Below are 13800 nucleotides of genomic sequence, written 5' to 3'. Positions count from 1 at the left end.
TACAGCACGACATTCGTTTTTCTTTTACTGAACGTTCAACAGATTGCCTTTAGAGAAAAACGCATGGAGAGACACCAAGCAAAACAGAAGTGTAAAACACTTTTGTTATACAGTATGTACAAGCGCAGCAGTAAACATGATTGGTAAATTAGAACACGTGACAACATAGTAATAAGCCTGCGAAACAAATCGTTCTCTGCAAACACACAAAATAATGTCATAATTTTTTTAAGTAAAAAGAAACATCAACTATTTTCCTATTTTCAAATTTTGGTGTTCATTTGTGGATGACACTGAAATGATTGTTGACAATAAACTCATTAAGGAATATGAAATCATTATATCATAATGGTTTTACAGCAAGGGTTAAGGATGGGCCGATTTATAGAAATTTGGTTAGCGAACAGCTATAAAAAGTTTTCGCATTTGTTTTTTTAAACTTAACAACATGAAATTAAAATTTATAAAATTCGAAAAGCAATATACCGTGAATAAACAAAAGTAGGCCTTAAAATCAATATCCTGGTGTAATATAATATGTAGCAAGATTAAACAAATATATATATTGCACTGCTATAAACGATATACACAATTACTTTCACTGCAAAGTGCAGCCTGGCCAAAAACAATATTTACAATTGATTTTTTATATCTTATACGCCTATGGTAAATAATAAAAAAGCTATTGGAAGAGAATTTAAAATCGTAGTGAAAAACGCGCATTAGTGAAGAAACACTAGGAAAAACAATTCAAATTAGTGAAGGAATTTGGGGATTTCGAGTCCTGTAAAAAGTGTGAGTTCTCCACCATGATAGAATGGGTTTACTGCAGCACAAACTGATCCGTTAAACGATTCCACGCTGTAAGTGTGAAGTATATGGCTGGCCTGGCAATCGATAAAGCTGATCATACCTATAGATAAACATTAGTAAGAAGTGCTGTAAAAATGGTTATTGTTTGTGTGTCCCGGTGGGCTTCACATGCCATGTATAGTTTATTTGCTGTTTAGTTAACAGGATTTTAGAAATTAATAAATCACACATAAACATTTCATAGAGGTATGTGAACTGTTATTTTAAGATTTTGTAGTAAAATACTCTAAACCGGTTTGATCGTTATTTCAAGTAAGCTTAGCAGAGTCAGATATAAACCAATATTAAACTATATAAGTTCATCAAAGGTCTTCGTGTGATTGAAATTTAATGGGAGGGGCAAATACTCAAAAGACTTAATGATTCTGGCTAGCTCGTACAGCAATCCAAGGGTTCATATCAACTATGCGTGTAAACAAGTGGTTCTAAAAACTATGGAACACGCGCCACTAGTGCTATACGCGTAAGCTTTCCAGGTGAAACACAAGCATCGCAGTCGTTACTTGTTGTTTGTGAAATTTAACGCAAGTGTAATATTATTGCGATTGCTGTGATATATATTTTACCTTCGTCAAATTAATTTATTTAAATGTTAAACGTACAGTTAGCGCTGGTAGTAAGTTTTGTTTAATTTTTTTGTTTAATTAACAGAACTAAATCTAAAGAAACTATTTAGCGTTTGTTTAATCTAGTGATAGAATAAAAAGTCAAATAGGTTGTACACAATCTTTCTTTTTATGATATTATTTAAATAAAATTCCCAGGTTTACCTGCTTCATAGTCGAGATAAATGCCGACTCTTTTAACGAAACTTCGGTGATTGTCAAGAATTGGTTTTACAACTAATGCTTCACCACCACTTCGAACCTGCAGTTAAGACAATTGACAGATACTTATATTAGTTTGTATATCTTGTATTCTACAATTCAACCATATTTGTGTTGTATATAAAAAACATTACTTAAATAAAAATTAGTTATAACGAATGTACTTAGTGTTTAGTAGAGGTATGTAGGCAGGGGTAAAATGAGAATAATATTCATTCCGGAGTGCATGAACAATGAACACTTTTAACGATGACGTCTCAAAGTTAAACGCAACGGGAAGTTTAAAACAAGTTATTTAGGAAAATCTGAGACTATCGTTCGATCTCGTGCCCAACTATGCCACTGAAATCTTAGTTTATATACATACGCTAGTGCTACATATTTATGAAGATTGATTTTACAGGTATGGCGTTTCGACAACAATTGTTTTATCGGAACTCCGGAGCGTCCCGGCTTAAGTTCACTACTGTGCCGCGTAGTTTAGTATGCTTATTTTCGAGCAAAAAAAGGACCAATCTTGGAAAAAATTAGAAACAAGTGTTTCTCAACGGATTTGTATCTTTTGGGGTCTACATATCAACCAAAAAAAGTTCCAGCTCATCCGGCCTGGGGAAAGTCCGCATTTTGGATTTCAAAATGGCCGCCATAAAATACAGGTTTTTGCTCATATCTCAGCTTCTACATCATTTATGAAAGATATTATGGTGTTAAAGTAAATGGTTTGAGGGTTAAGGAACCAAATAGAGCATTTTAAACCTTAGTTAGTCGTGAAGACTATAGACGGTGGGGGTGCGGAAATTCCCCGCCAGGAGGAATTCAATTTTTATTTATTTATTTAGATTTCAGATCGTCAGTGTTTGCAATATTTGTATTTAAAACTAGCTATTTAGGCCAAATTTGTTTTTAATTTACTATTATCAGTACAAGTATGTATTTTTATGCACGTGTTGTTTCGCTTGACCTTTATTATGCTTTAAATATGAAAGGGTCGATTTTAAAAGATACAATCAAAGTTACAAAGATTTGGCAAAAATACGTCTACAGAAAGACCATGAATGTTTCACTACGTGGTTGAATGGTTTACGTATCACAATTCTTTTATACCAGTAAGCGATTCTCTTGTAATAGCTTCACTTTTAACAGGACTGACTACAACCGACACAAATTCTGTTAATTGTGAACAGGCATGGCATAATCATCCAAGAAATTTTGGACCATGCTACTCACCTCGAACCTATTAAAACTTCTATGAAAGTAAACCACCAAATTCTCTTGAAAAACATATAAAAGTTGGACCTAAAAAGGTTTACGTTGAAAAAAAAAACAGTTCTCTTTAACCGACTTATTGTTCTTGCTGAAATAGATAGGGACATCGAAAGAGCATTTAAATATGATATGACACCTGTTCCATTAGCTTTGTTTAGGATGGACAAGTTAATGAGAAAACCAGAAAAATCTAAATTTGGTCAAATATTCACGTTATAGACCAGGGGTCGGCAACCTTTTTCTAGTCGCGGGCCAAAACCAACCCCAGAAAGGTCTCTGCGGGCCGCACAAAAAATGGCGCAACGGTAAAGAAGCGCTGATCTAGTTCAAAACTTCAAAAGACAGCATCAAAACGTTAACAAAATAGATGTAGAAGGTTTATTCGCGCGAAGCGCGAAGGTTTTTCGCACTTACGTAGTTAAAATAGTCAAAAAGTATTTTAAATGGACTCGTGCTTAGTTTGTCAAAGAGGCGGCGGGCCGGATGAATTACATTGGCGGGTCCGGCCCGCGGGCCGTAGGTTGCCGACCCCTATTATAGACGGTGGTTGTTTTTTACTTCACGTATCGTGGAACAACTAGAGGAATTCCTTCTCAATCGCAGTAACAAATCGTCGCATAGATGCTACTGTCTGAAGGTGGTCTCAATCGTCCTGCGGCTAGGTACTGCCTAACAAGTGATAACGTATCATGCATGATACATAAAGCCCAGAGCTTTGATATTCTTGATACTTGCTTGATTTTCTCGATTGTTCTATTTACTATATCGATATACTAAGACTAAACATTTTCGTCTCGTGTCGTCATTGTACGATTAACAGCTGCATTTGATAAAAAAATGGACTCGGAGAGATTTTGAATATGCAGCTGCCTTTGACATATGAGTGACAGTAAGTAAGCCACATTTTCCAAACCTTAACCCGCCATTATAAGTCCAATACAACCTAAAAAGTTCTTTAGGATATGAAACCCTCCGAGTCTGACGACAACTGGTAGTTGCCTTTCTTTAACTATCTGGATTTGCCCTCTTTTCTCAAGAAAAGTAAATGGTCCTCCGCTCAAAAATGCCCAAAATGTTTCAAGTTAGTTGCTTATACTTTCAACAAGACTTTTAGGCGAGACTTGGTATTTATTTCCAAAAAATACTGTAGCCACGAAACATGCTGAAATTGCCTTATAAGTTCTACCTTCTTCATTGTTGTTGCAAACATTTGCGCCCGAACCTCACATGTAAAAAGGCCAATTAATAAAGCGTGTGGTTCACTTTAAAACGTAGGATTTTAAATCCTCACTTATAACTCTCTTCGTAGCAAAATGTCCTCTTTTTGGGTGCTGAAAATATGGTAGCCCTATTAAAATCAATATGCTGTAAATGCAAAGCAGGAAACCAATGGAGCCATAACAAATTTAATTGCAGAAAGTACTTTATATTATGCGTTACTGTATGTGGCTATAGCAGTGGTAACTGTTCCAACAGTAAAGAGACCTACGAGAGTGATGAGGACGGTTCGGTTGATCGGACTTAATATAATTGTAAAATTAACTGGCTTTAAGGCTTTGTTTATTAGTGAGTTCCCTTTGGTGTTAGTTGACCGAAATTTAAAAATTACTCTAAATTGTCGATGCTGTATAATGTTAATCCAGTGACTGCATGGCCGTTTGTGGAAATATTTTTTTAGCAATGATGTATTTGTAATTCTTACACCCCTCAAAATAAATAGCAGAAATGTTCAAAAACGTGAAAAACACAATGGCGACCACTGAGTGTACTTCTTAATGCTCTATTTCGGTTCCTTAACCCTTAAAACATATACTATAACACCATAATCTCTTTCATAGAAGATGTAGAAGCTGATATATGAGCAAAAACCTGTATTTTATGGCGGCCATTTTGAAAATCCAAAATGGGGACTTTCCCCAGGCCGGATGAGCTGGAACTTTTTTATGGTTGATATGTAGACCCGAACTAATACAAATCCATTGAGAAACACTTGTTTCTAATTTTTTCCAAGAGAAAGTGAAAAATAGGGATACTAGTTGACAATTAGAAAAACATGAAGTAACATTCTCTTTACGCAATATTTAATCCAAAACTATTAACGATGTAAGAGTTGGTAAAATCAGAAACAGACCCAATACTAGATATAATTTTCAGAAAATAGGTAAAGTTGAAGTTATACTTTTAGAGATTTAATGCGATTAATTTATCCATTAGTTATCTTTCTCTTGCTTCTGGCGAACGAACATTATAATGTTTTGCTGCCTTAAGACTTCAGCATTGCCGCCCAAAAGAAAATTATGCGCTTTCATTATATTCGTGATGTTAATATAACCTCGAATATTTGCAAACTTTTAAGTCACCAGAAGCGCTAGAGCGCAATATTTGTCCTTGGTTATATTTTAGTACGGGCGCAGAATGCAAAACTAAGATTAAATGTAAGTTGAAACGATAATTATACTTTTAGTGATTACCGTTACTTTATGAAAAATAATAAATTGTTAAGAAATAACAGGTTATAAAAAATAAAAATAAATCACGTTAACTTAACACCTATGTTAACTATACCTTTTTTTCGATTATCCCTACGTTTGTCACATTGAAGGGTGTATTTGGGGTAATTCAGTGAAATTGGGATAATAAGGTATTAATCTGAGGCGTATTTTTATTTATTTATTCATGGAATTTTTAGTATCCGATTATGTTTAAGTCGGTAACGGCAATTGATTAAATAGGCAATTGATTTAGCAATAAGAATCACCTTGTATTCAAACTTGGATGCGTTGTAATGGAGTATCCACGACGTTTCACTACTACCCAGCCAGCAGTTACGCGGTATGTTTGCGGAAGCTACACCAACAGCCCAGCCATCTCGGTTCACTGCAATTTCCCAGTAATGCCTGTGATGATCAAGTGTATATATTATGCACTGTACCTCAAAAAAAAAAACTCACACAAAACCAATCCAATTCCCAACAAGTTTCAGTTAAGTCATAATTAGAGCAAGTCAACGTCAAGTCAAGTCCGTGTTATAAAAATAAACGTTCGTGACTTAAGTTAAATCGTTGACTTAAGTCATTATAACAATGGGATTACCGTACCACATAAAAAGCTGGGTTACCAACCGTAAAAAGCGGCAAGGTTGCAAAAAAAAGTGCCTGGCATTGCTGCGCACCACCGTGCACGCGTCACTAGAACCAGGCGCGCCTGTTCTGCTATAAATAGAACAAAGGAATGCTGAAGCATAAATACGACCTGCCACAGTAGAAGGAAACATTTCCGAGCACGTTGAGCGCAAACGTGAAACGCGAAGGTGACTTTGGACTGGAGGAGCACTTTTCATCGCCCGGGTAAAACACAGAGTTGGCATCGGGCGAGAGTCTTAATTTCGCGTGCGCCGTGTTCACGTCAAAACGAAACTTGGCCGGGGCTGAACAATAGTTAACAACATGGTTATGTCGCAGTTCATGTGTGTCATTTATTGGAAGACATAATAACCTTGTAAAGTTCGGAAGCATACTGGTTCGCACCATTCGCCTTTGTTGTAGGAAGAGCGCACCGTTACTGAAATCTTTCTGTTAGGAGGAAGATCAGTAATGACGTATCGCTTCGAGGTGATGCCGTCTGCTGCACTGCAATAAAAAATATTATTCATGAGTGTGAGACCTAAGTTCGTGCACCTAAAATTGGTTTCACTGACACATGCATAACCTTTTATTTTACAAAAAACATTCTATAATAGTAAATGTTCTTTGCCTGACGTAGAGTGTCAACATCTTAAGCTTACTTTTCTATTTTTTCGTCCCCTTTTGAGTACCACCACTTTATCTCGAAAGTACATGTCTTTCGATAAGGAAAGTGCCACCGTATGGCCAAACTATTCCTTGTAATATCATCGTCCGGGTGTGCTGCAAGTATAACTGGTACACAGACATCCTCCTCTGGCAACAAATTCAAATATAACGGGTCATAATAAGAATGGAACTTTAAATTTGAGTATACTTTAACAAACAACAGGGCAATCCCTTGGCGTTTGCAAACAAACGCTTTAATTTCGACTTCTACCATTATACTTTGTAGTGAGTATACGTAATTAACAGTGTGAGTATATTGTAACAAACAACAGGGCAATCTCTTTGTATTTGTAAACAAAAACTCGTTTAATTCAACTTCTAACTTTATACTTTGTAGTGCCGCGTATTCAACAGAACAATGGTTCGGAATTAATATTATAGTCTCTAATTTGGGAATTACATAATTTGAACTAGAAAAACGGTCAAAATAATATCAGCCTCCCAAGTCGTACAAGATCCAATAACATGCTACAGTACCTCAAGCACTGGTGACGCGTGCTGTAATATTCGTAACGAAAGCAAAATCAATAAAAGCTGAGGAATACCCGATTCTGTGGCGAAACCAATTTTCCCCAACAACTGCTCTGCCAGGTTTATGTCGATTCTTGACTCTTCCATATTATTGATCAACGGCAGATTAGGGATTTGTAGTTCTGAAGCAATCGCTAACCTTTTTACATACAATGGATTAATGTACTCTTTATAGCATTTGTCTTCAATTTTTTCCGTGCTACAATTCGAATCATTTTTACTACCTTTGAATGCCTCACTAATAACCACTCAGAAAAGTAAACATTATATCAATTATGCCGTCTGGTGAAGGTATTCCAGTGGTCTTTTATCTTACCTAAAAAAACATGGCGATTTTAGGATGCCGTGCCTCTTCAGCATTCAAAAAGTCAGGATGGAACAAAAAATATTTGTAGTGGCACGTAAGAATTCTGACCAAATATATATGTGATTGAAAAGCACTGCTTTAGCATAAATAACATTTTTCGTGGGAGAGATATTTGGAGACACTGTATATTTCGAAATAACAACTGTATAAAACACTAACCATGTACATAAAAGTAAAACCCTTTAATTGCCACACTGAAATCAGGGGCATACCAGGGGCATACCAGGGGCATCCATATGCAATCCAATCCACGATATGTATATACTATGCTTTATTCTCTATCTTAGAAGTAGTTAGTGTTGCTATATAGCGTACCTACTTTTATATATTGAATGTGTGATCATGTGGCAGCTTCATTGAAGTCGTAAAATTAAAAGTCTGTGTTATATAACGCCTGACGTTTTTACGGCGATTGAAGGTTTGTACTATTCCCGATAAGCTTTACGCATAATACTCCTAACAATAATTCTAGAAAGTTTAACTGGCGAGTAGGGATCTGTAAAGTAGAATCCCAAGGTATTCTGCAATAATAGGTTTCGAATGTTGAATAACGAATCCAGAACAACAAATCCTAATAAGTTTTGAAATAATTATTTAACTTTTATTTTGAGGGGGGATTGACAAAACAACTATTAACTGCTAATCTAATTGCTAACATATGCATAATATATTGTAATTAAAAACTAAACTACGAATGATCACTTAAAGAAGTTGTTTAATTTAGAGTGCATAACTACACGAAAAGCTAAACAAGAACAAAAAACATGATAGAAATAGCAGATTGTTACTTATTTTTTTACCAAATTTATTTTTTTATCCATACAGTAAGTGCAATGAAAACAAATGTGATGTGTTAATTAGGCAGCTAAATAATATGCTGCATACAGAGTAATTACTACCATTGATGCGCTACTATTACTTGACAATTAGGCTGTGCATAACCTCGCTGAATATTGGCCTAACTTAAGTAACCCCGTAGCAAACTTTGCGCGTTTTATGATTGATTGTTTGTTAACGCCCTTTAAGGAAATTTCTGCACCTGGCATTACACGTTAATTGCCCGCCCAACAGCATTTGACGGACACTTAACGATAAGGCAAAGGTTTTGGCCAGTAATTGGCCGCCGAAAAAAACGCTAACACAGCATAAATGGCTGCATTTGAAGCAACACAGCAATTGTTTCGCCACAGCGATAGGCGGCATTAATCGAAACTTTCCTGAATAAAACAAATAAATTATATCGATTTTAATTAACCGACATACTTTATACGAAAAAAAACATTAAATTTTAATATTACTTTGTATTTAAAGAAGAAGCATTCTCATTTTGGCATTTGTAAGCCTCTTTTTGGCCCTCTTTACCTTTGCGCCCGGGAACATATGTACCCAAGCGCCTACCCCTATCCCCAAGGGGGGCGAGGGCCGCGGTTGAGAAACCCTGGGATAGAAGTGGGACGTCATCAAACCAGAGCAAATTAACCAAAATAGCGTAGTTTGGTTAGCTCATACGGACCGTATTCCACTGTGGTTCGCTCAGACGAACTGTATTCAAAGTTCATTTAAATCTTCTCGGTAAGTAAATTGCAGTTTAGATCTATGTAATGAACACCTAGAATACGGCAACGTGAACCACTGGCAGAAATTGATTGGCCTAGTTAAAGGGTTGATCGGCCATTGCATTATTAATGAAGTGTCTAAAATGGAGGCTTTAAATTTCTAAATCTACATCTAAATCACAAAAATATTGCAGCATTATTACCAAAACATGTTTAATTCGAAGCGTTCAATTAAAACTAAGGATTATTACTAGAAACCATTTCTTTTATTAAATGACGTTTGGTATCTAACAAATCGTTAGATGAACATTGACCATGCCTTTTTTAAAACTGTTACCTATGCTTGAACTCCCGCACGGCGTTTTCTCGAAGGCTTTCTTCCGACTGGCAGTGAAGCCGCTTTGCAAAGTTTATAACTCCAGAAATGAGCTTTATGTTACGACGACATTGCTCGACTTTTTCACGAATGCTATCCGATGCATCTCGGTTTCGTTTCTAAAAAATAAACCTAGTAGGATAATTGAGAATACGTGTAACAATTTATCTGCTGGCGTAAGGCTACCGAATTTGAATTACCCAGCGAAATGTTAAATTTTGTGGGTTTTGTAAAGGATTATTACTTTACTAATGTGATAGTGAAAATCAATATCCAAATTCAATAGTCGCTTTATAGAGTCTCTCCAAAACAAGGTATACTATTTGGAAATGAAAAAATCTGATAGCAAAATCAATGACTAAGCCAAACAATCAATAACTAAACCAAGCTCAGTTTACCGTCAGTCAAATCAAGCTTAAGTTGGCGAAAAAGAAAGGCTCAGGTCAGGACAATCACTATAGGAACAAAAACAACAGATTATATATTTACTAATCAATAGAAAAGAGGCAATAATTTAGCTTAAATCTGAATAGAAACAGTGCATTAACAAGCAACCTAAATGTCGCTGCATTTAAAATGGGGCGGAACGCCGGTTGCCCCATGAATTATTTATCATACGGGTAATTGTGTATTTTGTAACTGTCAAATGGAAATTTGAATTGAAGAAAATTTCTCCTTTTATCATTTCGGCTTTTAAAAGAAACGCTATACTGTTGAACAAATCTTGACACTTAAGAGCAATTAATTTTTGCCTGCAAGTATTCGACCCCGAAGATTTTACGCTGCGTTTGTATATCCGTAGAACAGCTTACCTGTCAGCACGAATACTCATACTCACGATAACTACATTGAATTTTTTAATTTATAATAATACCGCTAAGTACTTTATTTGAAACGTTAACCAATTACATCACAATAAGATACAAATTCCGTTTATGCTGAGTTTATGGTTTAACTTTTAGGAATTTTGTTCCCAAAATATCAAAAAATCTTACTTGCAAATCACTCACCGTGCCTAATTTAAAATAAATTAGTTTATCAGATACACCATACCTTAACTGAATTTCTACTTGACGGGTAATTACATCTAATTTGAGACGGTCAAATTTAATATATGTCAAAAATGTTTACAGCGGCCGCATGGGGCCTACATTTTTTTCCTACCTTAGTAAGTTCGCCCAGTTCTGCTTGCCTTCGATGAAGTAGCGAAACAAGGTGCGCAAAGTCACGTGACAATTGAACCTCCTGAATTGATGAAGTGTTCTGTTGAAGTAAATATTTTACGTCAACGATGCCCATTTGAGGCCCTCATAATCCAATCCATTAATTTACTATTGCCCTTCGAAGTGGTTTGCTACTTGTGATAACTGAAAGTGCGAATACCTGTTGCCATATGCTTTGGTTTTAACCCGCGTGAATCAAAAATGTTTTCCCCCATACAACTATTTAAAGCGGAGCGATATACAAAATACCTCGATTTTCTTTAGTTCTCGTTGCAGTGGTTCGATTTGAACTTGGTTTTCCTTAATCCTTTCTTCCAGCGATGCGATCTGATCTGCCGTATATTCACGGAACGCACCAACAACTTGTAGAAAGAAATTCTGGTGACGTAATAAGCCATGTTATCTCAGTAGGTCTAAAAAAATGTTGCGTATCATTGAAGTAATCCTAATAACAAAGGAAATATCGTGTTATATATCAGTAATAATACCATGGTAACACTTATTGCCAGATTTTATAGTCCTGCATACGTAACATTGTACTTTTGTTAAATTCGGACTGTTTTACAATACGTTTTGGCTAAAATAAGGCTATTAGGAATCAAATTCTAGGAAAAAAAAACTTACGTTCGTTTTCCCTACTTTTAATAATACGGGTTGTTTTTCGCTCAATATATGTATGTATATCGTGGCTTAGACTGCGCTGTATAGCGAGGTTGGTAACGCTCCGCTTATAACTATAGTTTGACGTCTGGGATAGGAGGTAGTTTATTTATTGAGTTACGGTAAATGTTTTAAAAAAAAGGAGTACATTTGTGATGCACGGATGACAGACGTTCACGGTACGCTATCCAACCGATAGTGATCTAATTCCAACGAATTGCTGCTCTCATATACTTGCGTTGAACGGAAAATTTGAAGGGAAAAATCGTTTTTTTTTGCGGAGGCGTTTGTTCGGGCCAAGCTATGGAACCGAAGCGTAAATGTTTACTTAAAACGTAAAACATGCGAAACAGACCATACATTTTATGGTCTAATTTGCCAGTAAGAATTGTTGCATTTGCTCACGGGTTATTTTAGCACAACTACCGAACTGTGAAAATCCTTAAAAAAATAACTAAATAGAACGAATTTCACATTCGCCCTTTGTCGCCCTGTTTAAAATTAGCTAAAAAAAATGTTAATTATTCGTATATCCATTCTAATACCAAAAAGATAACAAAGTTTCAAACTTCTTTCTGTATTTAAGTATTCATGTCCCAGATTAAAATTTAGTAACGTTATGGAAACGACGTTTATGCGATACCGGTACCTGACATTTATGTATATCCTGATATGCTTTTTAACAAGGCTCTTACAATATCTTGGTCGGTGTTTGACGAAGTGCTTGTTTTGCGCACCGTTTCGAATCCAGCTGCTCCATCGACAAGTGATGTTGAATATCCGGAATCATAAGAGGAAAAGTTCGAATCATCTCGGGGAAAAGTAAAGTCCGCCAAACTGTAATTGGGGTCGATTAATTTCATTGAGCGCGGGGAGAGAGGTGGAAGTTTCTTGAAGTAAGGACTAGAGCAAGGGGAGCTACCGGCGTACACTGGTTTAGGGACTTGCAGATCGTTGGGTTGTTCTTTATGATTTTCTGATGGGGAATTGATAGCTGCTATAGGCCTACTTTCCTCCATTACTCTTACTTTAAAAACAAATGTACCTGACTATATTTTTTAGGTTTCAACGCTATGCGTTTTCTAAATATTCACATCTATAGAAAAGTGTGGAAAAGTTATCTAAAGTTAAAGTTAGTCAAATTCAACCGGATAGGTTTTTATTTTCCGATTAAACAAGCCAAACAATGGTTTAATATTGTTCTTTGAAGCGACTTCGCCCACAGCAATACTACAACCGTCAAGCAAAAGTATCAAAAAACATATAGGCACATGTAAACGCCGCTGCAATATTTACCACATAATAAATAATTTATGATTGTCTATTGGCACTCATCGATCGTTCAATTTGCTGCGAATGTTGTAAGATGTAAGAAAAACGCGACTGTAATTCACTATCGTTAACTCAATCAAATCATTGCGATTCGGCAAGCAATATTGCCGACTTGCGTTGTCGAGATATGGTATCTTAAAACGGTGAAAACGGATTGAATTTGTTTGGGGGCACACTGGTTGTGCTAATAAATATATTTTAGTTGTTTACAGCTGTTGCTTTCTTTCCTGTTGGTTGTGGGTGTGCGGGCTTAAATCAAAGTCCATTGGCTCATACGAAAGGAGCTAACTTGACTAATGTAGAAAAACAACAGTCCATCACTAAATTGCAACAAATCTGTACGCTTTGGCAGCACCTTCAACGAACCACTTAGCTGGCCTTTTTGCATATGCCCGTAAGCAATTTAAGTTATAACAGGTTTACGCAATCTGCTTTACAATTGACTAAGTTGTTGCAAGTACTTGTTTGCTTAATCACGTGAAATAAACGAAAAGTCAACAAAGTGCCCGCACTGCAATCCAAACCGCTATTTATGCACACGTTGCTATGTATCATACCAACCGCCTGCATGGTGGTGAGCTACAACCGAATTAGCACTTTTCTTTTTTTATCAGTTACAATATGCTAGTATATCCAATTATATCCTATTATATCCAATTATATCCTATTAACAGAAGGCAAGAAAAGCGACTGCCACTCAAAGCTAAAATCTCTCTGATAGGCGAACGGGCAAAACACTTTTGCTGGAGAGAATTTAGGATCGATAGCTCTAATCGCTGTCCCTTCGGCTACTTTCCTTAAAAGATTAATAGCTACGTAAAACCCGACACAATTCAAGGCAACTGCTCAGCTGAGTTCAATACTGTTCACCGACGACGACGTTAATCCACCTCGTCATTGATTAACTGTAGCAATGTAGCATGCAAGAAATACGACCG

The 13800-nt window shown here is 36.2% G+C and overlaps 1 protein-coding gene across 1 annotated transcript; it reads right to left on the bottom strand.

The window, feature by feature from the left end:
* Window positions 1-13099, bottom strand: LOC146160261 (E3 ubiquitin-protein ligase Midline-1-like). The gene is made up of 11 exons (XM_083384140.1): window positions 12226-13099; window positions 11120-11248; window positions 10812-10910; window positions 9609-9766; window positions 7363-7487; window positions 6751-6904; window positions 6462-6595; window positions 6219-6393; window positions 5725-5863; window positions 1644-1740; window positions 1-913 (listed from the first exon to the last, which is right to left on the bottom strand). The coding sequence occupies exons 1-11, from the start codon at window positions 12547-12549 to the stop codon at window positions 756-758; spliced, it is 1692 nt and encodes a 563-aa protein (XP_083240266.1). The 5' UTR covers window positions 12550-13099; the 3' UTR covers window positions 1-755.
* Between the last annotated feature and the right edge of the window lie 701 nt (window positions 13100-13800).

The sequence above is a fragment of the Ascidiella aspersa genome, chromosome 3, assembly GCF_963924565.1.
Source record: "Ascidiella aspersa chromosome 3, kaAscAspe10.2, whole genome shotgun sequence".
NCBI classification, from domain to species: Eukaryota; Metazoa; Chordata; class Ascidiacea; order Phlebobranchia; family Ascidiidae; genus Ascidiella; species Ascidiella aspersa.
Note: the sequence above shows the minus strand (reverse complement) of the source record. Positions and strands in the feature narration are given on the sequence as shown.

Bases quoted from the DNA above. Each gene is read 5' to 3' on its own strand.
- LOC146160261 (XM_083384140.1), bottom strand. From the start codon at position 12,549: ATGGAGGAAAGTAGGCCTATAGCAGCTATCAATTCCCCATCAGAAAAT. The intron at 10,911-11,119 runs GTATTTTGTATA...TTACTTCAACAG, and splicing joins GAGAACTAAAGAAAATCGAG to AACACTTCATCAATTCAGGA. The intron at 5,864-6,218 runs GTCGTATTTATG...TGATCATCACAG, and splicing joins GTTTCCTTCTACTGTGGCAG to GCATTACTGGGAAATTGCAG.